General features: G+C 52.1%; 1 protein-coding gene across 3 annotated transcripts; it reads left to right on the forward strand.

Moving 5' to 3' along the window:
- The first annotated feature begins 238 nt into the window (after positions 1-238).
- Positions 239-27,868, forward strand: NCAN (neurocan). 3 transcript variants are annotated; one of them, XM_081816111.1, is made up of 15 exons: positions 239-366; positions 5,738-5,817; positions 6,725-7,138; positions 9,952-10,126; positions 10,237-10,364; positions 10,914-11,207; positions 12,078-12,668; positions 12,868-14,346; positions 18,207-18,323; positions 19,367-19,480; positions 20,793-20,951; positions 21,961-22,043; positions 24,173-24,317; positions 25,062-25,244; positions 25,483-27,868. In XM_081816111.1, exons 2-15 carry the CDS (start codon positions 5,745-5,747, stop codon positions 25,626-25,628), a joined length of 4,101 nt encoding a protein of 1,366 aa, XP_081672237.1. In that variant the 5' UTR covers positions 239-366; positions 5,738-5,744; the 3' UTR covers positions 25,629-27,868. The 3 variants fall into 3 exon arrangements, with proteins under 3 accessions (XP_081672237.1, XP_081672251.1, XP_081672243.1); XM_081816125.1 differs by having other exon boundaries at positions 13,309-14,346; XM_081816117.1 differs by having other exon boundaries at positions 239-361.
- The last annotated feature ends 49 nt before the right edge of the window (positions 27,869-27,917 follow it).

A 27,917-nucleotide genomic window follows, 5' to 3' on the forward strand; every position in this document is an offset into this window, starting at 1 on the left:
AGTTTCCACATCTGTAAGATGGGACAGACCCCACCATGGGGCGTCTGGGAACATTTAATGTGACTCCTGGGGCAAATGGGCGAATGGGCGAGAGATCAGACACTGTCTTCCCCGGGTGGGGTGAGAGGTGAAAGAAGTGGGGAGGAGGTTTTAGGTAGGGGGAGCCCCCCCTCTCGCGCAGCCCGAGGCCTCCAGCAGGCAGGGGCGCATGCGCAGAGCAGCCCCGCGGCCCCTTTATAAGCGCTGAAGCGGCTCTGGGGCGAACGGAGCGCAGGGCGCAGGGGCTGGACCCGGCGCGAGCAAGCGGAGCCGGAGCGTCCTTTGTGCCGCGCGACCGCCCCGGGATGCGTCCGAGCTAGGAGTCAGGTGGGGGGGTCCGTCGTGGGGAGGGGGCCGCGTTGAGGGAGAGGTCCTCGCGATTAGAGACAGAGCACGAAATTGGGGAGGGGGCCTGGGATCAGAGAGAAGCCCCCAGAACAGGGAGGGGGGCTCAGAGGGGGGAGGGGAGACCCAGATTGGGGAGAGAACGCAAACTGGGAGGGCGCTTGAGAATGTCAGGGGGACTCGGATTTGGGGGTCAGTTCCCGGGTTGTCCTGGGAATGCGGAGACAATCCCAAGGTGGGGAGGGGGCCGGGCTGGGGGTGGGTCTCAGAATTGGGGAGGGGGCACTGGGAACCAAGGCTAAGGGAGGGCACCCCGACTTTAGAAAGAAGAAGAGGATACCCAGATGCTATATGGGGGGCTCCAGAACTGGGCATCCCAGGGTCTGAGCTGAGACACCCCAGGATTTTAAGTGGGGATTCCCAATTTGCAGATGAATGGAGGAATCCAGGCTGGACTGCAGCGGGGAGGGGGGCCCTCCAGATTAGCCTGAGTCTAATAGAAGGGGGTCTTCCTTGAGTGTGAACGGCCATGGAAAAGGGGCGCCCTACAGTCTCCCTCTCCTTTTGGCCCAGGTCCTGTCACCACATCCTGATTCAGGGAGGAGGCTCTGGGGTCTCCATCCCAAGGTGGTGCCTGTTGTTCCCTTGGATCTGGAGTTGGGGTGGTGTCCGTTCTCCCAGAGAGCACACTGGGTCTCCCAGGTGAATGCTGGGTGTGAGTCCCCAAAAGCCCCCAGTTAGGATCCCCAGGACACATGAGGGGCACCCAGTCCCAAGAGGGGGGCTGCTCCCAGCACCTCCACATCTGACCGTGTCCTCACAGAGAGACACAGACACTTGCCTCACCCCTTCAGTTCGATCTGTCCACATAGACTCTTATGGAAGTACTGGCTTGGTTTGGGGCCACAGGCACTAGGAAGTAGGGGGCTGGGACCCCAGGCCCGGCCTAGGCAGGAGCGACCCCCATTTCTGTGCACGGGGCTTTGTTCCTCTCAGCAGCATTAATGGGAGACAGCCAGGATGAAGAGAGGGTTGGCGCTGGGCCCCAGCGGGGGACGTGGGGGAAGGGCAGAGAGGGAGGGGTGGGCAGATCGTGGGACCTCAGAACCCAGCAGCTTCGCTGGCTCCTGGACATTCCCAAATGGAAGGTGCCCCCGCCCCAGGAGGTGGGGGCTTTGTGTGTGTGTGTCTGTGTGTCTACCCCATGCTGAGAGAGGTTGTGTGCCCATGGAGGGTCTGGGTTCCTCTGTGAGTCTAATGTGACTGAGGTTGTGTCTTTGTCAGGAAACTTATGCCGGGGGCCACATCACCAGGTGGCAAAATGATGTGTGCCCGCCAGTCACCAAGGCCACATTTATCCAGCCTCTTCTGTGCCAGGGGCTGGCATCACCACGTGTGAGTGTGTGTGAGGAACTGTGTCTGACGGTATGGCCTCATCGAGGGGTTTATGTGGAGAGCCTGAGACTGTGGGTGTGTGTCTTTGTGCAGAAGACGTGCTGCCTGCCTTGTAAGTGCCCATATTGTCTCTCTTTGTTAATGTCACTGTGAATTCGAGTGTGCGCGTGTGTCTCCCAGACTCTGAGTCTGGGGTGTGTGGCTGCATGTACAGAAAGGGGGTCCTCTCCATGTGATTGGCAGTGTGGACCCTGAGCCTGGGGGTGTGTGGGATATGGTCTGCGTGCAGAGTCGGGGAGCTAATGGGGGAGACGTTGGGGCTCAGGTCCCCAAGCGGCAGCCTGAGATGGTTTACTGAGCCTGGCTTCCGTTCTCCTCTGAGAAGTTCCATGATCATGCCCATGCACACGAATATGCCCAGACTCCAAAGCTAGAAACACACACATGTGCTCATGGCCCCTGCAGAGGGGCACTTGGACCCACACATCCAGAGACCACAGTGGGTCTCCTATGCTCCACTCAGTGCACAGAGCTGCTGCAGACCGATGCACGCATCCACACATCACAGGGCACAAGTTCACATCCTTGCCTGGACACAGCATCCCGACGCACACCTAGGAACACACAAAAACGCCTGCTGGCAAACTCACCCACATTCAGTCCCCACTAAGACAGGAGGTGGGTATGAGGGGGGGGACGAACACACACACACACACACACACACACACACTCCTTCCGGGCCGCCCCTCCTCCAAGGCCCCACAGGCCCCTGTTTGCATATGCATGAGGCTCATGCATTATTCACCAGGGGGCGAGTCCCAGACAGCTGCATAAATGCTCACCTCTGGCTGCTCTGGGGAGGAGGTATTTTAAGAGAAGGTGTGTGGGTGTGTGAGGGTGCAAGTGGAGGGAATAGAGTGCATCTGGGAGAGTGTGTGTGCATGTGGGAGGGTGCACCTGAAACTGTCACTGTGTTGGATCACCTCCGTACATTTGCGTGTGTACATGAGGCTTTGTATACAAAAAGCTGATTTTTAATTTGACATTTCTAGCACTTCATAAGTCTTAGCTTGTTCCATCCTCACCATAACCATGAGGTACATGCTGGGTGATCCCCATTTTACAGGTGGCGAAACAGGCGTAGAGGATGAAGCGGCATGTCTAGGATCATACAATATATGGAAAGTAGAGGCAGAGCCTTTTTTCTTTTTTTTGCCTTTTTTTTTTAATGTAATCTCTACACCTACCATGGGGCTTGAACTCATGACCCCAAGATCAAGAGTCACATGCTCCTCCAACTGAGCCAGCCAGGCACCCCTGGATGTAGTCTGTGCTTTTAGCCATACAGTGTGTGTGTGTGTGTGTGTGTGTGTGTGTGTTCGTGTTTGTGTTCTCTGAACTTGCCCCCTCCTAAGGCCCTCTTGGGGCAGGTGCAGCGCAGAGTCCTGCCCCACCTGCTAATACCTTGCCAGGCCTTGACCAACCATCAGGGGACCGCACACTTGTTCAAGGTTCCAAGGTGGAGAAATGAGGACAGCCTGGAATGGAAACAGAAGTTGCTGAGGTTTACGGGTTGGTAGTTGGGGGCACCATCCCAGGGTCTGGCCTCTGCCCTGCTGTGCAGCCCTAGGCAAACAACTAACCCTCTCTGGGCCAGAGGCGCTGCCAGAGGAAGGCAAGGAGAACAAGTGTGCAGTGTCCCCGCATTGTCTCCCTAGAGTTCAGCACCACGGATAGGTCCCTGGCTGGCCTCCTGGTAGGGCCTCTGGGAGCTGGGAAAGGGCACTGGGGTTGGGATGAGCTGTCCTCCACAGCCCCGTTCTGGCTCTATCTACACTCCCCTTCTCAGGGCTATTCTTTTAATGGGGTAAGGGTGCAAGATCTGGGTTTATAGAGGATGCTCTAACTTGCCATCTGTCCATACCTCCTGAGCCCCAATAAGGGGAGTGGTACAGAGGGCTGGGAGACATTGGGGAGGGACTACCGCTCCAGGGTTTCTGGTCTCTGGAAGAATGTGAAGCCTGGGAGGGCACTGCTGTGTCCCAGTGCCTGGATTGGGCCTTACTTATAGTTGGCACTCAATAATTGTCCATTTTATGCCTGAAGGCCACAACCCCTAGAGAAGGCTGGACCCACAACTTGAGTTTCTCTGTGGACCTAGGAGGCATCTTTGCTAGGCGGTATGAAGTCAGGAAGAGGGTGAGGTGGGCAGGGGTGAGGCCCCTTCCTCCAGCTGGGACTTGGCAGCTTCTCAAAAATCCCAGAAACCAAGAATAGAATCTTGGCGACAACCAAATCCTGGAATTGAAGCTGAGAATCGTGTCAGTCAGCAAACCCAGATTAAAGGCTGGGTTGGAGGCCAGCCTACTCTCAGGACTGGGGACCCCAGGCAGACTGGGACTGGTTGCTGCCTTCTAGGAGCCCCCAGTCTTATGGGCAAGGCCAACCTGAAAAATAGGATTTTTATCTTGGCTGTGTTAAAGTCAATAATAATAATAACAGCAGCTCAGGGGAGCCTGGCTGGCTCAGTTGGAAGAGCATGTGGCTCTTGATCTTGTGGTCATGAGTTCGAGTCCCATTTGGGTATAGAAATCACTTTAAAAATAATTATTTTATTTTTTAAAAGATTTTATTTATTTTTTAGAGAGAGAACATGAGTGGGGGTGGGGAGGGGCAGAGGGAGAGGGAGAAGCTGATTCCCCACTGAGCAAGGAGCCTGACATGGGGCCCAATCCCAGGACCCCGAGATCATGACCCAAGCCAAAAGCAGACACTTAACCAACTGAGCCACCCAGGCACCCCAAATAAATAATTTTTCTTTTTTTTTTTTTTAAAGATTTTATTTATTTATTTGAGAGAGAGAATGAGAGAGAGAGAGAGCATGAGAGGGGGGAGGGTCAGAGGGAGAAGCAGACTCCCTGCCGAGCAGGGAGCCCGATGTGGGACTCGATCCTGTGACTCCAGGATCATGACCTGAGCCGAAGGCAGTCGCTCAACCAACTGAGCCACCCAGGCGCCCCCAAATAAATAATTTTTTAAAATAATAATAACAGGGGTGCCTGGGTGGCTCAGACGGTTAAGCATCTGCCTTCGTCTCGGGTCATGATCCCAGGGTCCTGGGATTGAGCCCCACATCGGGCTCCCTGCTGGGTGGGGAGCCTGCTTCTCCCTCTCCCTCTGCCTGCTTCTTCCCCTGCTTGTACACACACTCTCTCTCTCTGTCAAAAATAAATAAAATCTTAAAAAAATAATAATAATAACAACAGCTCAAACTTACTCCTTCATGCCAGGCAAGTGTAGGCATTTTATTATTTATTTTATTTTTATTTTTATTTTTTTGTTTATTTATTTATTTTAAAGATTTTATTTATTTATTTCACAGAGAGAGAGAGAACAAGCGAGTGCACACAAGCAGGGGGGAGCGGCAGGCAGAGGGAGAGGGAGAAGCAGGCTCCCTGCGGAGCTTGATCGGGGCTTGATCCCAGGACCCTGGGATCATGACCTGAGCCAAAGGTAGATGCTTAACCGACTGAGCCACCCAGGTGCCCCAGTTCTAGGCATTTTGTATGTATTGACTATGCTTACACATCTATTCCTTCCAACTACCTGATGTTACCCCTATCTAACCTACAAAGAAACCAAGGCACAGAGAAGCTAATCTACTTTTTCCAGGTCACACAGCAAGGAACAGGCAGAGAGACAACTCCTGGTCTGATTCACTCCAGCACCCATGCTTCTGATTGTGACTTGACTGTTGGGATTCTGAAGTCAGCTGGTCCTGGGTTTAGATCCTGGCTCAGCCCTTGTTTGCTGACTGTGTGACCTTGAGTGACATGCTAGCCTCCCATGCTAGCCCCAGTTTCCACATCTGTAGAGTGGGGGACTTGGCCCTCCCACACTGATTGTCTGGGAGGGTTATACTCACTCCCATTCTCCCTCTCTCTCCATCTTGTTCCAGGTCCAGGATGGGGGCCGTGTCTGTCTGGGCCTCGGGCCTCCTGATGTTCCAGGTGCTGCTGTTTGTGGCTGGGGAACAGAGTGAGTTGGCTTGTAGGGTGGGAGAGGTTGGGTTCTGGGGTAATAACAAGATGGGGAAGCTTTTTAACTCTAGAGCCTTCTCCTGCTGGCTCTCTGGCTTGGTCTGGAGAATAAAATGAGAATAGATGAAAAAGGTCTTTGAACAGTCAAAAGTGAACAAGACACCTGAGAGGTTATTTTTAGTCATTGCCAGTGGAGGCTGGAGGTTCCTGCCTCTCACTGTTTTGCTGAGATGAGCTGGAGAGAGAGAGAGAGGAAAAAAAAATTATAATAGTGCAGAGATTGATTAGTGATGCCTGCCATGGGTGGGGCAATAGAAATAAGATCTGTGTGACTTTCCTTGGCATCTCCCCAGCAATGGCTAAAAGCCCAGGCACTAGAAATGCCTCCTGATTTGCTCTGTGGTCTTAGGCAAGTACAATGATGTGTCTAAGACTCAGTTTCCTCAACTCCCCCAAAACACGATGAGACATGGCTACCTCTGCCTATGGTTATGAAAATCAAATGAGCTGATTGCTATGTATAAAGTGCCCATTATATAGAAGGTACTCCGCAAACACAAACATTTCTAATGTCTTCCTCTTACTTAACTTTTGGGGAAACTGTGACTCAGAGAAGGATAGTGACTTTCTCATGGCCACACAGTGAGTCAGTGACAGAGAGTCAAATCCCTGGCAGCCAAGATCTGGATTTTGAGTGGAGGCAGAACTGTGACGGGATCTGACCCTATTACTCCTCTTTTGCTCACAGACTGGGGTGCACATCACAGATCCGTTGACTGCATTATGATGTTGTAGGCAACTTCCCTCTCTGGCTTCAGTCTCCCTATCTGTAAAGTGAGGGAGAGAGCAGTCTCTGCTGGTCCTTGTCTTTGAGTCAGGTCCTCTTTCCACATTCTCCACTCCAGGCACCCAGGACGTCTCTGCTGCTGCCTCTGCCACCATCGACAAGGGGCTCCACATGCAGAAGGTGGGGTCGGGGTTGGTTCGGGCCGCGTTGGCAGAGCTGGTAGCCCTGCCCTGTCTCTTCACCCTGCGGCCATGGCCAGGTGCAGCCCGAGAAGCCCCTCGGATCAAGTGGACCAAGGTGCGGACTGCATCGGGCCAGCGGCAGGACTTGCCCATCCTGGTGGCCAAGGACAATGTGGTTCGAGTGGCCAAGGGCTGGCAGGGACGCGTGTCACTGCCTGCCTACCCCCGGCACCGGGCCAACGCGACGCTGCTACTGGGACCACTGAGGGCCAGCGACTCTGGACTCTACCGCTGCCAGGTGGTGAGAGGCATCGAGGATGAGCAGGACCTGGTGCCCCTGGAGGTGACAGGTCAGTTGAGGGCAGGGGAGAGGACAAGGTTGGGAGGGGGAGGGGCTGAGCCAGAAGCTCAGCCACAGAATGTCACCTTAGAGATCACTCCCTGAACAATGATTCCCTTTCGATTCTTCTTGTTCTTCTTTTTTAAGATTTTATTTATTTATTTGACAGAGAGAGATACAGTAAGAGAGGGAACACAAGCAGGGGGAGTGGGAGAGAGAGAAGCAGGCTTCCCGGCGAAGCAAGGAGCCTGATGCAGGGCTCGATCCCAGGACCCTGGGATCATGACCTGAGCTGAAGGCAGACGCTTAATGACTGAGCCACCCAGGCGCCCCCCTTTCGATTCTTCTGATAAAGTCCCAAAGAAAGTCTCCTCCAGGACTACCCTTTCTTTTTTAAAAAGATTTTATTTTATTTATTTGAGGCAGAGAGAGAGAGGGAGAGCACAAGAGGGGGTAGGGTAAGAGGGAGAAGCAGTCCCCCCGATGCGGGACTCGATCCCGGGACTCCAGGATCATGACCCGGGCTGAAGGCAGTCACTTAACCAACTGAGCCACCCAGGTGCCCCAGGACTACCCTTTCTATAACACTTCTCTCTTACCTAAGAGAGAGCAACTTCTGGCTCAGTCTCTTGTGGGCCACCGTATTTTACAGGCTTTTACAACTTTAAGTCCCTTTCATGGTTACCTACTTTCCCATAAGACAAAGGATATTGACTTTCTATCTGAAATAGGAATATAAATTTCCTTTTACAATAATTTTTTAATACAATAAAATAAATTTATGTTTTAAAGAGTGAGGTTTTCTTTTAAACTCGATTGAAAAAATATATTAAGTAAATAACGTACTCAAATACCTGTTTAACCAACTCCTGTATTAAATTCCTTCTGTTGAAATATCCAGTGTTTCTCTTTTCCTAACTGATCAAGGTGAACAAAACAAAAAATTTTTTTGATTATTAAAGCAAAGTCCGGGGTGCCTGGGTGGCTCAGTTGGTTAAGTGACTGCCTTCGGCTCGGGTCATGATCCTGGAGTCCTGGGATCTAGTCCCGCATCGGGCTCCCTGTTCGGCAGGGAGTCTGCTTCTCCCTCTGACCCTCCCCTCTCCATGCTCTCTCTATCTCATTCTCTCTCTCAAATAAATAAATAAAATCTTTTTAAAAAAATAAAAATAGGGGTGCCTGGGTGGCTCAGTCGTTAAGCATCTGCCTTCGGCTCAGGTCGTGATCCCAGGGTCCTGGGATCAAGCCCCGCATCAGGCTCCCTGCTCGGCGGGAAGCCTGCTTCTCCCTCTCCTGCTCCCCCTGCTTGTGTTCCCTCTCTCGCTGTGTCTCTCTCTGTCAAATAAATAAATAAAATCTTTAAAAATAAATAAATAAATAAAAATAAAAATAAAGCAAAGTCCTAGAATAGGGTGTGGCACAGTAGATGCACAAAAGGTAATTGACAAAGGACTCAGTGAATGATTGTTGTGTGGAAAACATCCTGTGGATTCTTGCTGGGAAGTTGATTTCCCTTAACCTTTGTTGGCCATGGGCAAGTCCCTGCACCCCCAGTCTTCCCCCACCCACAGTATCTCACTGCATATTTTATGGAGTCAGCCAACTATCCCTTTTCCAAAGCCTTGCTGATCAAAACTGATAAAGCTTGAAGAAAACTGGTAAATGATAAAGGAAGTAAATTCCTCCTCTGGGCTTGTTCAATTGATTCATTCAATTAAACATTTATTGAGCACCTACCATATGCTAGTCTGGTGCTGGGGATGTTATCATAACTGAGATGCAACTGTTGCCTTCCAGAAGCTCTGATAAAATAGAATGTTTCATTCCTTTGTCTTGCTCAGACATTTCTTTCATCCCTAAATCAGAATTTCAGTAACAGTGAGCCCATTATTGATGTTTCACGTCCTGACTTGCATGTCACCTCCTCCAGGAAGTCTTCCATGACTCCACCAGGCTGAGCGAGAAACACTTGATCTCCCATTGCCCCCTGGGCTTCCTCTGTCAGTGCATGTACTTAATCCTCTTTTTTTTTTTTAATTTTATTTTTAAGTAATTTCCACACCCAATGTGGGGCTTGAACTCACAACCCCGAGGTCAAGTTGCATGCTCAACCAACTGAGCCAGCCAGGTGCCGCAGCATGTACTTACTTCTTAAAAGGTGGAATTTCTCTCCCTCTTCTCCATGCCTCCTGTCACCTCCAGGGTCTAAACCTGGGCATGGAGAGTGCTATCTTTGGAGTCAGATCATCCCGGATATGAGTTTTGGCTGTGCCTCATACTGGCTGTGTGGAACTGGCCATGTCCCTTAACTTCTCTTAGGCTTAGTTTTCTCCTCTGGAAATGGGAATAATCATAGTGTCGTTGTAAGATTTCAATGAGATCATACTTATAAATGCTTTTTTTTTTAAGATTATTTATTTATTTATTTGAGAGAATGAAATAGAGAGAGCATGAGAGGGGGGAGGGTCAGAGGGAGAAGCAGGCTCCCCGCCGAGCAGGGAGCCCGATGCGGGACTCAATCCTGGGACTCCAGGTACATGACCTGAGCCGAAGGCAGTCGCCCAACCAATTGAGCCACCCAGGCGCCCCACTTATAAATGCTTTTTACATGGTAAACATTTGACAAATTGTAGCCCTTTATGGCCATTGTTATCAGTTTCCTTATTGAAAAATGGGGGCATACCAGTCTGGCATGGTACAGGGCAGCATAGGGGAGCAGGTCTATTATTATCAAACCCGGGGAAGGGGCATTCTGCAAGAGGGAGGTCTGTTCTTGAAGATTCCAGCATACATCAGCCCCTATCCTGGATGTTCCCCCCACAGGTGTTGTGTTCCACTACCGGGCAGCTCAGGATCGCTATGCACTGACCTTCGCAGAGGCCCAGGAGGCCTGCCGTCTCAGCTCGGCCACCATTGCAGCACCACGGCACCTGCAGGCTGCCTTTGAAGATGGCTTTGACAACTGTGATGCGGGGTGGCTCTCTGACCGCACTGTTCGGTGAGGGGGTACACAGGGTTGGGATATGGAGATCTAGCCTCTGGGGAAAGATGGTCACTGGGGGCCCCAGGCACACACATTTGAGAGGGATCCTCTCCTTGTCTTATCAGGTATCCTATCACCCAGTCCCGTCCTGGTTGCTATGGCGACCGTAGCAGCCTTCCAGGGGTGAGGAGCTATGGCAGGCGTGACCCACAGGAACTCTACGATGTGTATTGCTTTGCCCGTGAGCTGGGGGGTAAGTCTGGGGCTGGCAGGACACCCCCACCGTACTTCCCTGAGCCCCAGTTACCTCCCCAACCCCCATGCCTCCTTAGGGCTCTCTTAAGTCTCATCCCTCTCTAAACCTGCAGCCAATATCTGGGCTCACCCTTCTCTGAGCTTTCCTTCTCTCCGGGAGCCCCTCTCCTTCCCTGTGCCCCTTCCTTCCCTCTCTTTGAGACCCTGTCCCTTCTCTGAGCCTCTCCCCCTCCCTGGCCCCTCTGCCTTTTCCTACCCTCCTCTTCGTCTCTGAGGGCCCCTCGCCAAGCCCCTCCGTTTCTCTGAAGCCCAACAGACTCAAGGGCCTGAGTTACCTTATTCGTAAAAAGAAGCTAAGGCCCTCCTCTTAGCACTGCGTGAGAGGTAAAGACTTCGACGGGTCGGGGTGAGCACAGCTGTGGCTGTCGCCGCCTGGTTTAGCCACCATCCAAACCCGGCCAGGCTGGGGTTAGAGTGGGACCCCCTTCCCGGGCTCCGGGGGAGGATCCCCCAGGCCCGCGTGACGTTCGCCCGCGCCTTCCCGCAGGCGAAGTCTTCTATGTGGGCCCGGCCCGCCGCCTGACACTGGCCGGCGCGCGTGCCCAGTGCCGCCGCCAGGGCGCCGCGCTAGCCTCGGTGGGACAGCTGCACTTGGCCTGGCACGAGGGCCTGGACCAGTGCGACCCGGGCTGGCTGGCCGACGGCAGCGTGCGCTACCCGATCCAGACGCCGCGCCGGCGCTGCGGGGGTCCAGCCCCGGGCGTGCGCACCGTCTACCGTTTCGCCAACCGCACCGGCTTCCCGGCGCCCGGAGAGCGCTTCGATGCCTACTGCTTCCGAGGTGCGTGTAAGGGCACGCCCCGAGGTTACACACCCCGGTCAAGGCCACGCCCCTGGGAATTTTGCTTTCTAATGGAGGCGGAGCCCAGACGGAGGAGAGACCCCTGGAAACAAGCTCTGCGATAAGCCACGCCCTCGGGTGAAGGCCACGCCCCTGATGCTGGCCTTTCCCTAGGAGCCCCGCCCTGGGGGTAGGACCGCGGCCGGAGAAAGCCAAGCTCTGGCGGGAAAGTTCTGTTTAGGGGGTGGGCTATATCTCTTGAGGTCGCTGAATGACACGCTCCTGGGTGGAGCATATTTTAGCTGGAGGCTTGTGCATAAGTATCCGCTGGGGAGGAAGTGCTGCCTTGATTAGCCATGGCCCCTGGGCAAGGCCACACCCCCAGGGACTAGGGAGGACCCTAGTCCTTGGAGTGGGACCAAAGCTTCAGAAGCTGCAAACCTGACTCCAAGGACCTAAGTCTAATGTGCAAGGGGGGAAAAATTCCCTTTGTAGGAAGGCCACACTCATTAGGAGCTTCCTCTCCCTAGAGGGGGAGCCACCGCTCAGGCCTGATCTGCTCCCATGAGAATTGGCCACTGCCTGAGCTTTACCCAGGAACCAAGCTGTCTCTTGACCCCTTACTATGACCAGTTGACTGACCTTGACAGTGGGCCCTAGCCTGAATAGTGGGAGTGATAACTTCACACCTCCCTCTCTCAGTCTGGGGGATCCCAGAAACCACCCAGAAGTTTCAGACAGAGGGGCACAGAGAGACAGAGATATACAGAAGGTCTGTGCTACAGCATACTTGGAGTGGGGGTAGACTTCAGGTGGAACTTCCCAGCCAGCCCCTGGACCTGACACAACCTTTTCGGCTTTCTCCCACAGCTCATCACCCTACACCACATCAACATGGAGACCCAGAGACCCCCTCATCTGGGGATGAGGGGGAGATTCTGTCTGCAGAAGGGCCCCCAGCCCAAGAACTGGAGCCCAGCACTAGGGAGGAGACGATCACCCCTGACTTCCAGGAGCCTCTCGTGTCCAGTGGGGACGAAGAACCTCTGATCTTGGCAGGAAAGCAGGAGTCTCAGGAGACCCCCAGCCCTGCCCCTGGAGGCTTCACGCCAGTCTCAAGGCCCTCCCCGGAGGCTGAAGAGGTGTGGCTGAGCACAGCGGCCCCCAGCCCTAGCAGCCCTAGCACTGCAGTGGGCACACACACAGAGGCAACTCCAACTGGCCCCATACCCAGGAGGAGGGGACGCTTTAAAGGGTTGAATGGGCGCCACTTCCAGCAGCAGGAACCCCAGCAAGGCCTGGAGATGGGGCTTGAGGCCGGCACCCAGCCCCTGACTCCAGAGGCTGCTGGGAATCACGTGGAGCTTCCGCTGGCCACGGGAGCCACAGATGCCTCAGGGAGTAGCCAGAGCCAAAGCCCCTGGGCCGTGCTGACCAATGAGGTGGATGTGCCTGAAGCTGGTGAGTGGGGTCCCAGGGGGGAGGCACGACCTGCCTGGGGGTCTGACGGGGACGCGGGAAGAGGCTCCAAATCCCAGCTGGGTCCCCAGGCCTCACCTAGCCTCAGAAGCCCCCTCTTCCTTGGGCCTGGAGCCAAGGGGACTCAACAGAAGGAACTGCTAAGAGATAATTCGAATTACTCTTGTTGATATTGTTGCAGGTTCCCCTGGTGGCAGGAGCCCCCCAGAGCCCTGGCTGTGGCCCCCAACTGTGGTCCCACCTAGCATCCCAGGCCCCAGCAGGGTCCTTGGCCTGAAACTAGAGGAAGCCAAGGGCCCCAGTGTGAGGCCAGCCACTCCTGACCTGCCCTTGTCCCCCTCAGAGGCCACCGTCCTGGCACCCAGCCCCTTAGAAGGGCCCAGCACTGCCTCCTGGGAGGTATCCCCCATGGTCTCTTCCCCAGACCTACCTCTCATGGCCATGCTGCGGGCCCCGAAACTGTGGCTACAACCACACCCTACGTCCCTCCCCACGCAGGCCGACAGCGTCACGGGGCATAGTGAGGCCATGGCCGCTGGCCCACCCTCTCCCGCCTCAGAGACTGAGGCTGTCCCCCAGGACCCCATCCATCTAGAGGTGCATTCCCTGTTCCTCTCCTCAGTCCCAACAGGACAGGGTAGAGAGGCCACATCCCCAACAGTTGGCAGCCACAGAGCAGGACGTCCAGTAGCTTCTTCGCGGACAGCCACAGACACACAAGCTGGAGCCAGTCCTAACCATCCCAGGGCAAACTTCGGAGAAACCGGGGGGACCAGCCCTACTGGGCTCAGCAAAGCTGAGCTCCCCAGATCCAGCGCACAAGCGTCTGTGGACAAGAATGTGGCAGAAGATTTCACCCCCACTGAGACAGCCACTGAGCCCACAGGAGTGAGAGACATCTCAGAGTCTGGGTCTGGGGTCGTCAGCACAGCGGAAAGCTCCAGTTCCAGCTCTCAGGCCACCGTGGACGAGGCACAGGGCACATGGCCCTCACTGCACAGTGAAGGGTTGGACTCCCGCCCTCCATCTGCACCCTCAGGGGGCCCCAGAGTTTTCTTAATTCCTGGGGTCACCCCGAGTTCAGAGCCTTGGGCTGCTATAAATGGAGAAGCCATGTTGGGGCCCACAGATTCTACAGCCACACTGGACGCCAGTGATGCTGGTGGGATTTGGGAACATGGATCCCACGGGGTTGAGGGAACCGAAAGCCCCACGTTGAGCCCTCAAGTGGCTGTGGATTCAAGCATGGCGATGTCCCTCTTGTCCCTGGAACAGGGGGACAAGGTTGGGGTCCTGGCCATGTCCACAGTGGCCTCCTCAAGCTCCCAACCCCATCCAGAACCGGAGGGCCAGATGGTGACCCCGGGAACCCTGGGAGCCTTGGCCCCTTCACATGACAGCAGCCCCCAGAGGGAGCCTGTTTTTCCTTCTTGGACACCGACGGCTGTCAGCGTTGACAAGCCTGCCTCAGTTTCCTCAGGAGAGCCTACAGTGCCGGGAGACTCCCCCAGCACCCCTCCACCTGCCTCCCTGGGCCCGGAGGAGTTTGAGCTGGAGGTCCTGGCAGGGAGCCCAGGTGTGGAGGGCTTCTGGGAGGAGGCAGCGAGTGGAGAAGAGCCAACTCTGCCAGGGACCCCTGCAAATGGGAGTGCGGAAGAGGGTGAGTTCAAAGCTTGTGACTTCATCCAGCCCACTGTGGTCAGGGCTTGGGGACAAGGGGCTGGGGAGTGCAGTGCTGGGAGGGAGGGTTATTCACGGGGCCCCCCGGGGGAGTTTCTAACAGGGGATGATGTTGGAGGTGGGAGCTCCCTAGGCAGAGTTGACTTGCGGAAAGTGTGTTCCTGGAAGAGGCACCATCTGGGCAAAGGCCAGGAGGTGAAGTTGGACCTTTGTTTTGATGCACAGTGAGTAATGGGGGAATAATGAGGCAGTGGATGGAGTCTGAGTTGGGGGATGAGTCCAGTCAACAAATCATGCTCATGTCCACGCTGAGCCAGACAGTTCTGTGAGATACTGGGGTCCGGCCTTCAGGGACACCTCAGTCTGGGAAGACAGAGCTGGACACACACATGCCCAGGTGGGGCTGGAGGGTGGCAGGAAGGGCTTTTTGTTCAAGTGGGAATTGCAAGTGGAATTCAGTGGTGCGGATGGGATCGTGGGGGCCCCTGAGCCACAGGGAAAATGGGTACTGGGAAGAGACAGGAGGGGTGGGTATCCGCCCCATTTTATAGAGAGCAAAAGAAGGCTTAGGGAAGTATGCTTGCCTCCTAGTCAGTGGCCAGACTTCAATCAGAGCCCAAGTCTGTGGAAGCCTTAACCGCCCTCTGTCCAGTGGAGTCAGAGAAAGCCTAATGCCCTGTTCTGGGGCCAGGTCTGCCCGCCAGCTCAGCCTGCAAATGCTGGCACTTTTTTTTTTTCTTTTTGGTCAATTGAGCTTTAAAAAAAAAGAAGCAGCAGCTAATTAAAAGACACTTTTTCTGAGTTGCAAAACACCCTTATTAACACAATTGGGTTTACACTTGCTCCTTTTTTTGAAGGCAAAGTGTGGCGACGCTGCAAATAGTGGATGCAGGGTTTCATCTTCCACTCTCTGTCACCTCTGGGCTGTGTCCAGGACTGCATCCTCTTTTCTCAGATGCCCAAGAGGCAAGCGGATTCTGGGCAGGGGCGCAAGCATCAATAAAGGCTGATGCTTCTTGGTGCCTGCTGCATGCTTGGCTTGCTCTGAGCACTTTGCTGGACTCAATTTGGTTAATCCTTATAATGTCCATATGGAACAAGTCCTAGCAAGATCCTCACCTTACAGAAGGAGAGACTGAGGCACAGGGAAGTCAGGTGACTTGAGCGGAATCATGCAGCTGAGGAGTGTAAATGATAAGATTGGAATCCAGGCCATCTGACAACAGTGTGTCTTGAACACTAGGTCGTACAATGCATATTTCATTGGTATCAGAAACAAACACCCAAGGTCTTGGGGAAGGGGTGAGCTCACCCAGGGAAGGAGTAGAAAAGAGACTGGTGGTGGGAGATGGGCAGAGGGAAGGAGGCTCAAAGCCAAAGGAGCTAGAGAAGGGGATGCTCAGAGAGGTAGGAGGGAAAACCATGGATAGGGGTGCTAAGAAAAGTGCTTTGGGTGTAGCCCCCAAGACCGCAGCTGCGTCTGTCTTGGACTCTGTTGGTTTCTTGGCTCCAGACTGAAGGCAGCAGCAGCCTGGGTGGAGGGAGGCAGCCAGCGCTGGGGGAGACCCAAGAGCCTACCCGCCCGCCCGCTTGTAGCAGAAATGCTAATGAAGCCAAAAATAAACGTGGCACCAGTGAGCGACTGAGTCACCGCCAGCCCGTGGGTAGGTGTCGGCAGCTCAGGGCACCTGGTGGGGCTCACGCGTCCCAGCGCCTGGCAGCCCCATGCGTGTGCACACACGTGCTGGGGTGGTACCAGGGACGGATACAGCCAGCCACAGGCCCCTCTGGCCATCCATGGGGACACATGCCATCACCCCGCGGACAGGTGTCAGCCATTGCAGAAGGGTCAGCAGCTACTTCCATTCAGCTAACAAGCAATTAGTGAGTGCCAGCTGTGTTTCAGGCCCCATCTGGAGACCAAGTCCCTTGTCCCCTGGAAGCTGACATTCTAGGGTGACATTCTAGAACTTTCCCAATCATGGAAATGTTCCTGGAGCTGTGCTGTCTAATATGGTAGCAACCGGCCACGTGTGGTGACTGAGTCCTTGAAATGTGGTTCGTGTGACTGAGAAACTGCGTTTTTACTTTTATTCCAATTTAGTTTAAACTTAAATAACCATATGTGGCTGCCACGTGGCGCACCGCTGCTCTGGGGGAAGGCACAGATAGGTAACAATGATCCTAGTAAATAAGCAAATTATATTGGAGGTTAGAAAGTGATATGGGCAAAAGAGAAAAGTAAAGCAAAGGGTGGGGGATGCCAGTGGGAGTTTTCTAGTTGTGGAAGGGAGGGCTCAGAAAGGCCTCTCTAACCAGATGAAATTTGAGCAAGCCGGAAGGAGGTGAGGCAAGAGCCATGCAGAGATCTAGGGGAAGAGCATTCCAGGCAGAGGGAATGACCTGTACGAAGACCCTGAGGTAGACCCCTGCCTGGCATGTAGTAGGAACAGCAAGGCCAGTGTGGCTGGAGCAGAGTGAGCCAGGGGAAGAGAGGAGGAGGTCGGGCAGGGAGATGTTGGGAAAAATCACACAGGGCCCTGTGGGCTGCAGTGAGGACTTTGGCTTTTCCTCTGAGGGTAATGGGGAGCCATGGAGGGACCTAGGCAGAGGAGGGACATGACCTGACTCAGGTTTACATAAGCTATCTCTGGCGGCTATGGGGAGAACAGCCTGTGGAGGGTGACAGCAGAGATCAGACCAGGAAGGAAGCAACTGCTTATTACCATCTCAGTTTCTTGTGAGGCCCTGGACCAGGCAAAAAAAGAAACAAATTCTAGGTTATAGGGGCCAGAGAGGGCCTTAAACTGGACTTCCAGAGCCTTGGGAGGCCAGTGTTGGTTCTTGTACTGTTCTGCTGTGTGACTTTAAGCCAGGCCCTGCTCTTCTCTGGGCGGTGGTTCTAGTATCTGCAGTGGAAGATGGCATGCTGCCCTGACAAGGGATGGGGGTCTGCCTGGGATAGGATAAGAATTCTTGCTCTGCTCCTCCCAGGCCCCAGGGTGGAGACCACCCACCAAGACATCTGGGCCTCAGAGAGGCAGAGGGGAGACTTAGCTGCCTCCAGGGAAACCCAACTGATGGGGGGAAATGGTGGGGGAGGGAGACAAGGACACATATTCCTCAATGCTCCGTGAGTGTCTAGTCCATACCGAGCAATGCTGAGACCCCTCAAGATGCCTCAGGTTGATAGAGATGTGGCATTATGGTCGGGACTGGGAGAGGGATGAATTGTTTTTATTTCTATTTTGTAGGTGAGGCAACTGAAATTCAGAGAAGTAATTTGTCCAGAGTCCCTAGTGAGTGGCAGAGCCAGGGATTAAACTAACCTCTCTGATTCCAGAGCCCATGGTTATAACTATTATAATCCACCACCTCTCTATACTATAACCACTGAGGTTGCATCAAAAAAGATTGAGCCACCAGAATGAGGGAGGTGATGATTCCCACTATTGCTAGTGTTGCTCATACCCCACTTGGGACCTTATGTCCACCTCTGTGCTCCAAACTTCGAGAAGTACAATGACCATCAGGGCATGTCCAGAAGAGAGGGACAAGTCAGGGAGGCACTTACACCCATGTTCCAGGAGACTTCCAAAAAGAAGCTTCAGGAAGCCCATTGCAGTTCAGTCAGTTTGCATAAGCAGAGTGGCCCACAGATGCTCTGAGGGGAGTAAGCTCCTCATCACAGGAGCGTGCAAGAGGAAATTGGTAGCTGCCTACTGGAAGTTATAGAGGGGACTCCACAGGGAGGGTTTGGGGGAGTCTTAGGTCTGGATTCTGGGAAGGCAGACAACACGGTGGCCTGCCTCCTGTGCACACTGCCTGTCCACCCTGCAGCTCCCTTGGATCCATGCGAAAACAACCCTTGCCTGCATGGAGGCAGCTGTAATGTCAACGGCACCATGTATGGCTGTAGCTGTGACCAGGGCTTCGCCGGGGAGAACTGTGAGATTGGTGAGTGCCCCAGACTCAGAATCGGAACCTAGACTTGCTTGAATCCGAGCCCTGATGTCTACCCCAGTGGACATCGCATGAGGACTCAGGGATAACAAAATGCTGGCTTCAGGTGCTCCCTTTCACCTCCCCCTGTCCTTGGATCCAGTAAATCAGCCCCGAAGAGCTGAACCAGCACCAAGCAGCTGAGCTTTCGTCCTGGGGACCAAGGGTCAGGTGCGCTGCCTCCCATCACTACCAGGTAGGGATGAGAAGGGAAGACCAATCATAAGGCTCAGACTCCTCCTAGACCCAAGGGGGCTCTTCTTAGCCACAAAGCCCAACACAGGAACTATGACAAATTATGAAACTTTAACAATAAATATAAATGATATCAGTCTTGAGCTCTGCACATTACCTCACTGACTTCACAACCACACTACTAATTATAGAATTATAACAATAAATATAAGCAAGGTAATTTCTTGAGCTCTTCCATTGACCCTCCACTTATAACCACCCTTGGGAAGGTGCTATTTTTATCATCACTTCGAAAAAATGAAAATGAGTCCCAGGGAGGGGAAGTGACTTGCCCAAGTCATACAAATCTCAGGCACCGTCTACACAGGAATTGTTAGGAGAGCTCAAATGATATCTAGCTCCACCTACAAACAGCATCCTGCCTCTGCGCATGTCCTTGCAAATGCCCTGGAACTCGGTGTCCCTAAGTTCCACATTCCGAAAAGATCTCCATCTTCGACATTCCGTGAGTCTGTTTGCCAGAGTATAACCTTCAGTGTTCTGAAGTCCAATGGAACATGCCACACATCCTGGCCCTCGGGCTGGCCCAGTGGCATGTGCTCTCATTACTGGTAATTCATGTTAATTGTGTGAGGTTCCACCCCCTTGACCTCCAGAGTCATTGGGCCAGCTGTGCAGACCACTGTTGCTTTACTCAGGGGCCAGGATAGATGGTAGGATCATGACCTCATCTTCTGCCTGGTTCCTTGTGGGCACTGGGTGCTGTGGGGAGGCTGACCTCTGACTCAGTCCCACCCCTCTAGATATTGATGAGTGCGTCTCCAGCCCCTGTAAGAATGGAGGCACCTGCATTGACGAGGTCAACACGTTCGTCTGCCTTTGCCTCCCCAGCTATGGGGGCAGCCTCTGCGAGAAAGGTGAGTCTCTTTCAAGACCCCGGAAATAGTACCAAGAGTGGGGCTGGTTGCGGAGCCGCACGCGCTCCGCCCATGCTTCTGGTCTCCATCTCTGTTTCTCTGGCCGTGGGTTGAACAGATGACAAATTGTTGTTTTGGGATAAAACTCACATAACATGGAATTAACCTTGGAGTGTACAATTCATTGGCATTCGGTACATTCACGATGTTGTGCAACCACCACCTCCAGCCATTTTCGTCACCCCGAAAGGGAATCCTGTATCCATGAGCAGTCACTCCCCATCCTCCTCCCTTAGCCCCTGGCAGCCACTACTCTACTTTGTTTCTATGGATTTGCCTGTTCTAGACGTTTCATATAAATGGAATCCTTCACTGTGTGTCATTTTGTGTCTGCTTTCTTTCACTCAGCATGATGTTTTCAACATTTATCTACAATGTCGTGTGAATCAGGGCTCCATTCTTTTTTATGGCTGAGTAATATTCCATTGTAGGGATCAACCACGTTCTCTTTATCTGTTCTTCACTTGGTGGATATTTGGGTTGTTTCCCCCTTGTGGTTAATGTGAATAGTGCTGCTGTGAACATTCATGTATAAGTTTTCGTTTGGACACCGGTTTCCTTTTTTCTCGCCCCATTTTTTTGGTTATACCTGGCTGGAATGGCTAGGTCACACAGCAATTCTGTGTTTAACGTTTTGACTGTTTTCCACAGTGGCTGCACCATTTTACGTTCCCACTGGCAATGTACAAGAGTTCCAATTTCTCCACATCCTCGCCAATGCTTGTTATTTTCCTTTTTAATTTTTTAAAAAATTTTGGCCACCCTAGTGGGTGTGAGATGGTGTCCCATGGTGGTTCTGATTTGCATTTCCTAATGACTAATGATGTTGAGCATCTTTTCATGTGTTTATTGGCCATTTGTGTATCTCTTTGAGAGAAATGTCTCTCCAAGCTTTTTGCCAGGAGAGAAATTTTAGGCCACCCTGAGATCCATTTCCTGAGTTCCTGGGGCCGCACAGAGAGTGCAGCCAGATCAGAGAAGGAGACATCAGAGTTGGGATGAGAGGGGTGGATGTGATGATCTCCGGTTGAATGTCTTCCTGCAACAGAGAAAGAAGGGAATATGGGAGGGGAGAGATGACCGGGGTGGGGGGGGCAGAGCTTCCGGGGGATGAGGACAGGAAGAGGAGTGATCTGGCCTCCCAGTGACCTTGGGTTTGGCCCTTTCTCTGGTGAATTGGCTGTGATCATGGTCAGCAGGGCGGGGCTTGGCGCAAGGCCAGTCTCCCTCACACTCCCATCCCACCTCCCAGACACGGAGGGCTGTGACCACGGCTGGCACAAGTTCCAAGGCCACTGCTACCGCTACTTTGCCCATCGACGGGCGTGGGAGGACGCCGAGAGGGACTGCCGCCGCCGGGCTGGCCACCTGACCAGCATCCACTCACCTGAGGAACACAGCTTCATTAACAGTAGGGACTCTGGGGTGGGCAGGGTGGCCCTTTGCCAGTCCCTTTACTAGGGCATCCCCTAGGGTCCTGAAGATGCCACCTTTCTGAAGCTATGTTCATTCATGCAAGCCCTGACCCCTTTAATTCATGTGTCCATTTATCCACTTGTTATTTCATCTATTCACTTCATTCATTCATTCACCAAATATTTACTGAGTATGTACCAGGCACCGTTCCAGGCACTGGGACACAGCAGTGAGTAAGACACAGATTGTCCTGTCCTCAGGGATTGACATTCTTGTGGGGGCTATAGGCAAACAAATAAATACCTAATTACATAAGTCTACACTATAATTTAGCTGGTCCTAAGTGCACAAATGACAAATAAAACAGAGCCAGGGGAAAGAGGGCAATGAAGAGGCATCTGGGATGTGGGGGATGAAATGAGGATGGAGCTCTGCAGAAATCTAGAAAAAGAACGCTGCATCAATTAAATCTGGCATTTATTGATTTATTCATTATCTGCATGCCATTTGCTCATCCATCCAATTATTCACATTTCCCCCATCCCATCCCCTGTTAATTCCTTCATTTGTTAATTCCCTGGTTCCCTCGTTGTTGTTGTTTTTTTTTCCCCCCTCAGTGTAATCAAACACATGCTTATCCTCAATGACACTCAGTGACTAATGCCCTCACTCGGTCACCTGCCTGCCCTGTCCAGCCCCGCCTGCTGGCTCTCCTATCCCTTACTTTCCTTTTCTGCAAAGATCTGACGTGTCTCTGTTTATTCCTTCCTCTGGCTTTGTTTAAGCCACAAATCGTGGCAAGACTGGAGCCTAATTCCAGTCTTTTTCATGCCTCCCCCACCCTTCCATTCTCATCTGCATGGGAAGCGAGGGGAGCGAGCCCACACAGAGGCTGGGGGAAGGGCTGGGGTCCTCCCTTCCCATACCTTCCACCACTCCTCCAGCCCACACCCGAGGCTGGGGGCAGGGTGGGAACTCAGCCTTCAGGATGCCCCACCTCACAGGCTTTGGGCGTGAAAACACGTGGATCGGCCTGAATGACAGGATCGTGGAGAGGGATTTCCAGTGGACGGACAACACAGGGCTGGTGAGTGGCAGGAGCCAGGCTTGGGTCTCCCTAGAAAAGTGGGATGGGTATGAGCCACGTGGGCTCTGTGGTCTGGCCTGACTTTACCCTCTTGTGCAAATCCACCATAGGTCCTTGTGGGTCTGAGATTCTGGAGTTGGTTGGCAAAGGAGCTTCAGCAAAGCCCCAGATCACCCTTGACTTCCCAGCCCTGTAAACATCTGGTCTACCAGTGGCTGAGGTTATAAACCTAGGACCAGGGCCTGAGTCCTCCTCTTGCTCACTGCCGTGTCCTTCAGCCGTGGACTCTGAGATATTCCCATTGCCCTACAGCCTCCCTTATCAATCACTGGGACCCCTGAAGCGGCCCCCCAACCCCCTCCCCAACACGCACACTTGCTACCTACACTCCTGCCCCTCCACCTGGCAGCCGGGGAACTTTTAAAAAAATGTGGTGAAATTCACATAATATAAAATTAATCATTTTAAAGTTTTCTTTTTTACATTTTTTATTTAAGTCATCTCCACACCCAACGTGGGGATCGAACTCATGACCCTGAGAGCAAGCGTTGCACGCTCTTTTGACTGAGTCAGCCAGGCGCCCCCCAAATTAATCATTTCAAAGTGTACAATTCAGTGGCATTTAGTACCTTCACAGTGTTGTGCAACCGTCACCTTGATCTAGTTCCAGAATATTTTCATCACCCCAAAAGGAAAACCTATATACATGGGGACCTTCTAAAAATCATACATCAGATCAGGATTCTCCCTGCTTCAAGTCCTCTCAGACTCTCAATTGTTGTCAAGATAAAAACCCACCTCTTCCTGCTGTAGAAAACAGTCTGGCGGTCCCTTAGAAAGTTAAAGTCAAACAGGATTGCCACATGACCCAGAAACTTCGCTCCTAGGTAGATACCCCAAAGAAGTGAAAGCAGATACTCAAACAGATATTTGTACCCTCAGGTCCACAGCAGTACTATTCACAACAGCCAAACGGTGGAAACAACCCAAATGTCCATCAGCAGATGAATGGGTGAACAAAATGTGGACACTATTCAGATGCAAAGCTGCTACGTGCTACAATGTGCATGAAACTTGAAAACATTATGCTCAATGAAACAAGCCAGACATAAAAGTCACACATATTGTATGACATATGATTCCATTTACATGAAATATCTAAAATAGGCAAATTCGTAGAGACAGAACATAGATCAGTGGTTGCCTGGGGCTTGGGGCAGGACCGAATGGGGAGTGATTGCTAATAAGGACAGAGTTTTTGTCTGAAGGGATGAAAAAGTACTGGGGATAGACAGTGGTGAGAGTTGTACAATGTTGGGAATCGTATTAATGCCAATGAACTGGACACTTAAAAATGGCTAAAATGGTAAATTTTATGTGATATGTATTATACCTCAGTTTAAAAGAATCCATCTTGGGGGACCTGGGTGGCTCAGTCGTTAGGCGTCTGCCTTCGGCTCAGGTCATGATCCCAGGGGCCTGGGATCGAGCCCCGCCTGGGCTCCCTGCTCCGCGGGAAGCCTGCTTCTCCCACTCCCACTCCCCCTGCTTGTGTTCCCTCTCTCACTGGGTCTCTCTCTGTCACATAGATAAATAAAATCTTAAAATAAAATAAAAGAATCCATCTCCTCTACTGCAAGAACTGGCCCTAGGCCACCCACCCACCACACCCCAACTCCATCTAGAAGCTCCAGCCCCACTGGCCTCCATTCTGTTCCTCAAACAGGATAAGCCCTGTCTTGCCTCTGGGCCTTTGCACTAGCTGTTCTCTCTGCTTGGAATTCTGTTCCCTGCCTGCATCATTTCTATCCTTGAGCCTTCAGCTGTCCCCTTGCTTCCTCAGGGAGTCCCTCCGGGACCTCTGTTCAACTATTTATATTACAGTGACCCATGTGGAAAACAGACTGTCAGGGAGAAAGGAAGGAGGTAGGAGGGCCAAGGAAGAGGGCACTGCCATCTCACAGCCAAAGGTGGGGTGACTCTGAGTGCAGTGGGGGCCACCGTCAGGCAGAATGGTGCCCATTGTGTAGATGGGAACACTGAGTCCTTAAAGTTTGAGTGGTCTGGCCAGGGGAGTCCTGCGCTAGGCAATGACAGAGCCTTTGACCCCCTGCTCCCCATTCCTGCAGCAATATGAGAACTGGCGGGAGAACCAGCCTGACAATTTCTTTGCGGGCGGGGAGGACTGTGTGGTGATGGTTGCACACGAGAGCGGGCGCTGGAACGATGTTCCCTGCAACTACAACCTCCCATACGTCTGTAAGAAGGGAACAGGTATGCTGCTCCTCGCCCCACCACTTCTCTTCTGCATCTCACACTCACTGGTTCCTTGTTTTATTTCAGTTTGTAAATGTAAGTCAGCCCTGCCCACTTTTCACTACAGCACTGTGTGAGAGTGCCTGTTTTTTCCCACTTTTGCCAACTCTGTGTTCTCAAACTTTTTGTTCTTTGTTCATCTAAGTGGGGAAAAAGATAGTATCTACTTGTTATGGTCATTTGCATGTCTTTAAGGATGAGAATAACCAACTGTTCATATGTCAATAAGCTATTTGTAGGTGTTTATTTTCCTGGGACCTGCTAGTTCATCTCCTCTGCATAACTTTCTATAGGTTTGTTGGTCTTATTGATTTGTAAGAACTCTTTACATATTAAGAGAACACTTATAAGCATTCTCATGTCCGCCTTTCTCTGATACTTTGTTTATTCTTACTTATGTTTCTTTGCCAGTTTTCATGTACTTTCTTCTTTTCATTTGCTCAAATTTATTCTTGTCTCCCATCTGCTTCATTGCCATCATGCATAAGAATTGAGGAGGGTGGGATGTGTCCAGGAGGTTTCTGCCCCTAAGGAGCTCCTGGTTTGGGCAGAGGAGACAGACACAGTCGTATCTGGTCGTGCAGGGTCACAGCTGGGCAAGGGGCAGGACTTGCTGAGGGGTATATTATTCCCCCAAAGAGAGGAAACCATTTCAGCCCCAGATGTGGCCACTTCCCTAACTGGTGGTTCTTCTGTCTCCAGTACTGTGTGGTCCCCCTCCAGCAGTGCAGAACGCCTCACCCATTGGTGCTCGCAAGGCCAAGTATAACGTCCATGCCACTGTCCGGTATCAATGTGATGAAGGATTTACCCAGCACCACGTGGCTGTCATCCGATGCCGGAGCAATGGCAAGTGGGACCAGCCCCAGGTCGTCTGCACCAAGCGTAAGTGGCTGTCCCCAGACACCTCAACACAAGTTTCCAGCTATTTGTAGTCTCCAATTAAAACATCTTACTACACATTTTGATCTGCCTGATAATACAGCCTTGTGGATAAGTGAGAACTTACCAGCCTGCCTGGTGTTTCCTTCACTTCTCCTCCCCCTGAAAAGGCCCGCTGCATCAGGCCACCCTCCTCTCACCACCTCTTGCCCCTTCCTTGTCCTCCCTCATTTCCCTGCAGCCAGACGGTCCCATCGGATGCGGCGACACCATCACCACCACCAGCACCACCACCAGCATCACCACCACAAATCGCGCAAGGAACGCAGAAAACGCAAGAGACACCCAGTGGAGGACTGGGAGAAGGAAGAAGGGAATTTCTGCTGAAGAACCAGGCAAAAGGAAGCACAACCCCTTTCCCACCCCTTCTCTGGAGCCTTCCCCTGGGGAGACAGAGCCCAGAGAAAAACAAGAGGGTCTGGAATCCCCTGAGCCCCAAACCACATCCCCCCTCCATAACCCTTTGTAAAAAGCTCCTCTCTCCTCTTTCTTATATACACATGGTCCACTTGGCAGGCAAAGCCAGGTGTCTGAAAAGTCAGTTCTAGTCAGGCTGAACTCTGGGAGCATCTCCCAGTGAAGGGAAGCACATTATGGCAAAGATCATTCTTTGCACTGGTTAAGTCTTGTGTTGGCGAGGCTGACTACCACTTGTGGAAATAAGGCTTTGATGAGGGTGCAAGAGTGTCTGTTTGGATTCACACTAAGGGATTGCTTATCACACCAGACATGCAGGCTTAGTAAACCGTCAGAGGTCCTAAATGCAGGCTGAAGCTTTTAGTTAAGGTCGTTGGTTTTGGGAGTTGAAAGCACACTGCTTGAACTTGACAGTTGCTCTTCCTTCACCCTGGACTTCAGCCCAAGCTCCGTCTTTGGTCTTGGGGGAATAAATGGAGTGTGGAACTCCTATGTATTGAATTTTAGGAATGTTTTAGAACAACCTCCTTCTGTGCCCTCAGAGTTAGGGGTCAGAATAGTCAGAGCAATATATGGGCAATGGAGGGAAGGTGTATTGCTTACCCTCCCAGGTCGAGTCCAGTGCTGAGATTTGGTGGTTCTGTATGTGTGGTGAATCTCTCTCTCACACACACAGATGAGAGGATGTTTAGGGCTTGATGAGCCCAGATTTCTTCCCCCTCCATCTCTCAGGGAGACAAAGAACCTCCTTCCTGGACCAAGGAGGTGCCAAGTTTTCTAGCTCAGTGCCCATACCCATCCCTCAAGAGACATCAGTAGTGCCCCTGCCCTGGGTCCCGCTCCTACTCCTGCCCCATCCCTGTCTCCATTCATTGCCTGGCAGACTAGAAACGCTTAAAACTTGAAGTAGTGACATCTACCTGCGGTTATGTTGTAGAGAAATGCACAGTGTTAAAACCGAAACACACACACATACACATGAACACACACACACACACACACATTTTTCTCTCATCGTTTTTAAAAATCTTTTAAGTGGGAAAGAACTAACTAAATCTGTTCCCCCAAATCTGCAACCTATAAAAGAACTTTCCAGGCCAAAGGCCAGGATTCACTTCCCTGATCTCTGGCAGGAAAAATCTACAGCTTATCCTCTATATTTTGTCCACTCTCAACTCCTCTATTCTGGGAAAAATCTGTGGATTTGTGTTAAAAACCAAATGGGGAATGACCCTCTGCAGGAAGAAAAATAAGCAAACATATGGTTCAAGGGTTCAGTAGAGAAAGAAATGTGTTTGTTGAGCCTATGTTCCTCCTGGGAAGTAATAATCATAGTTGACAACTATGGAGTCTATACTGTGCTAAGGACTCACACACTTATCTCCTTGAATCTTCTCAACAGCCCGGTGATTTTGGAACCATTATTTCCCCATTTTACACATGACAAAACTGAGGCTCAGATAAGAGAAAGGCACTGGTTTGAAGTCACAGCCAAGACAGGAGCAAGGATTTGGTCCTTCCTCTGTGACTCCAAACACTGCTCTTTACTTTGGGGGAAAGGGTTGAAACATAATTGCACTCTCTCACATCCATAGGCAGACTTAGGAAAAGATTGAGAAGTGCAAGCTAGACCCTTATCTTTGACCGTGGTCATCAGTCTTCCCTGCTACAGACATTATCCACTGTTCCACCTTACAGTTATAGAGAAAGCCCAGGGATGTACATTTGCCTTCTTGCTTTGATAATTTTTTTTGGTTTAAAAAATATAATAACACATCTTCAGTAATTCATGTCATAAAATGATTTCCCTTGGGGGGTGGTGCTGGGGATGCAACTTTTTTGGGGGGGTCTTGGTTTATGCTCCCTGCCCTTGGCCCCCTCAGTCCCTTGCTCTGCCTCCACCCCAGCTCCATGGTGGGAGGGGGCTCTGGTCTTTTCTAAAGTGGGTGGTTTGTCTTTTAGTCTTTCCCTTTGGGATGTGCGTGTGTGTTTGCGTGTGCCGCGTACGTGGCATGCGTGTGAGTGTGTGTGCGTGTGAACAGCTTCAGGTTCTGCTGGTTTTGCTGTGAGCTGCAGTGTTCTGTGGGTCTGTGGTATCTGACACTGTGGACATTAATGTACTTCTTGGACATTTTAATAAAATTTTTTAACAGTTCAACCTGTCACCTCCTGAGACCTTTCTTCATTTATTCACTCAGC

Source organism: Leptonychotes weddellii, chromosome 1 (assembly GCF_054177405.1).
Source record: "Leptonychotes weddellii isolate Sample4059 chromosome 1, ASM5417740v2, whole genome shotgun sequence".
Taxonomy (NCBI): domain Eukaryota; kingdom Metazoa; phylum Chordata; class Mammalia; order Carnivora; family Phocidae; genus Leptonychotes; species Leptonychotes weddellii.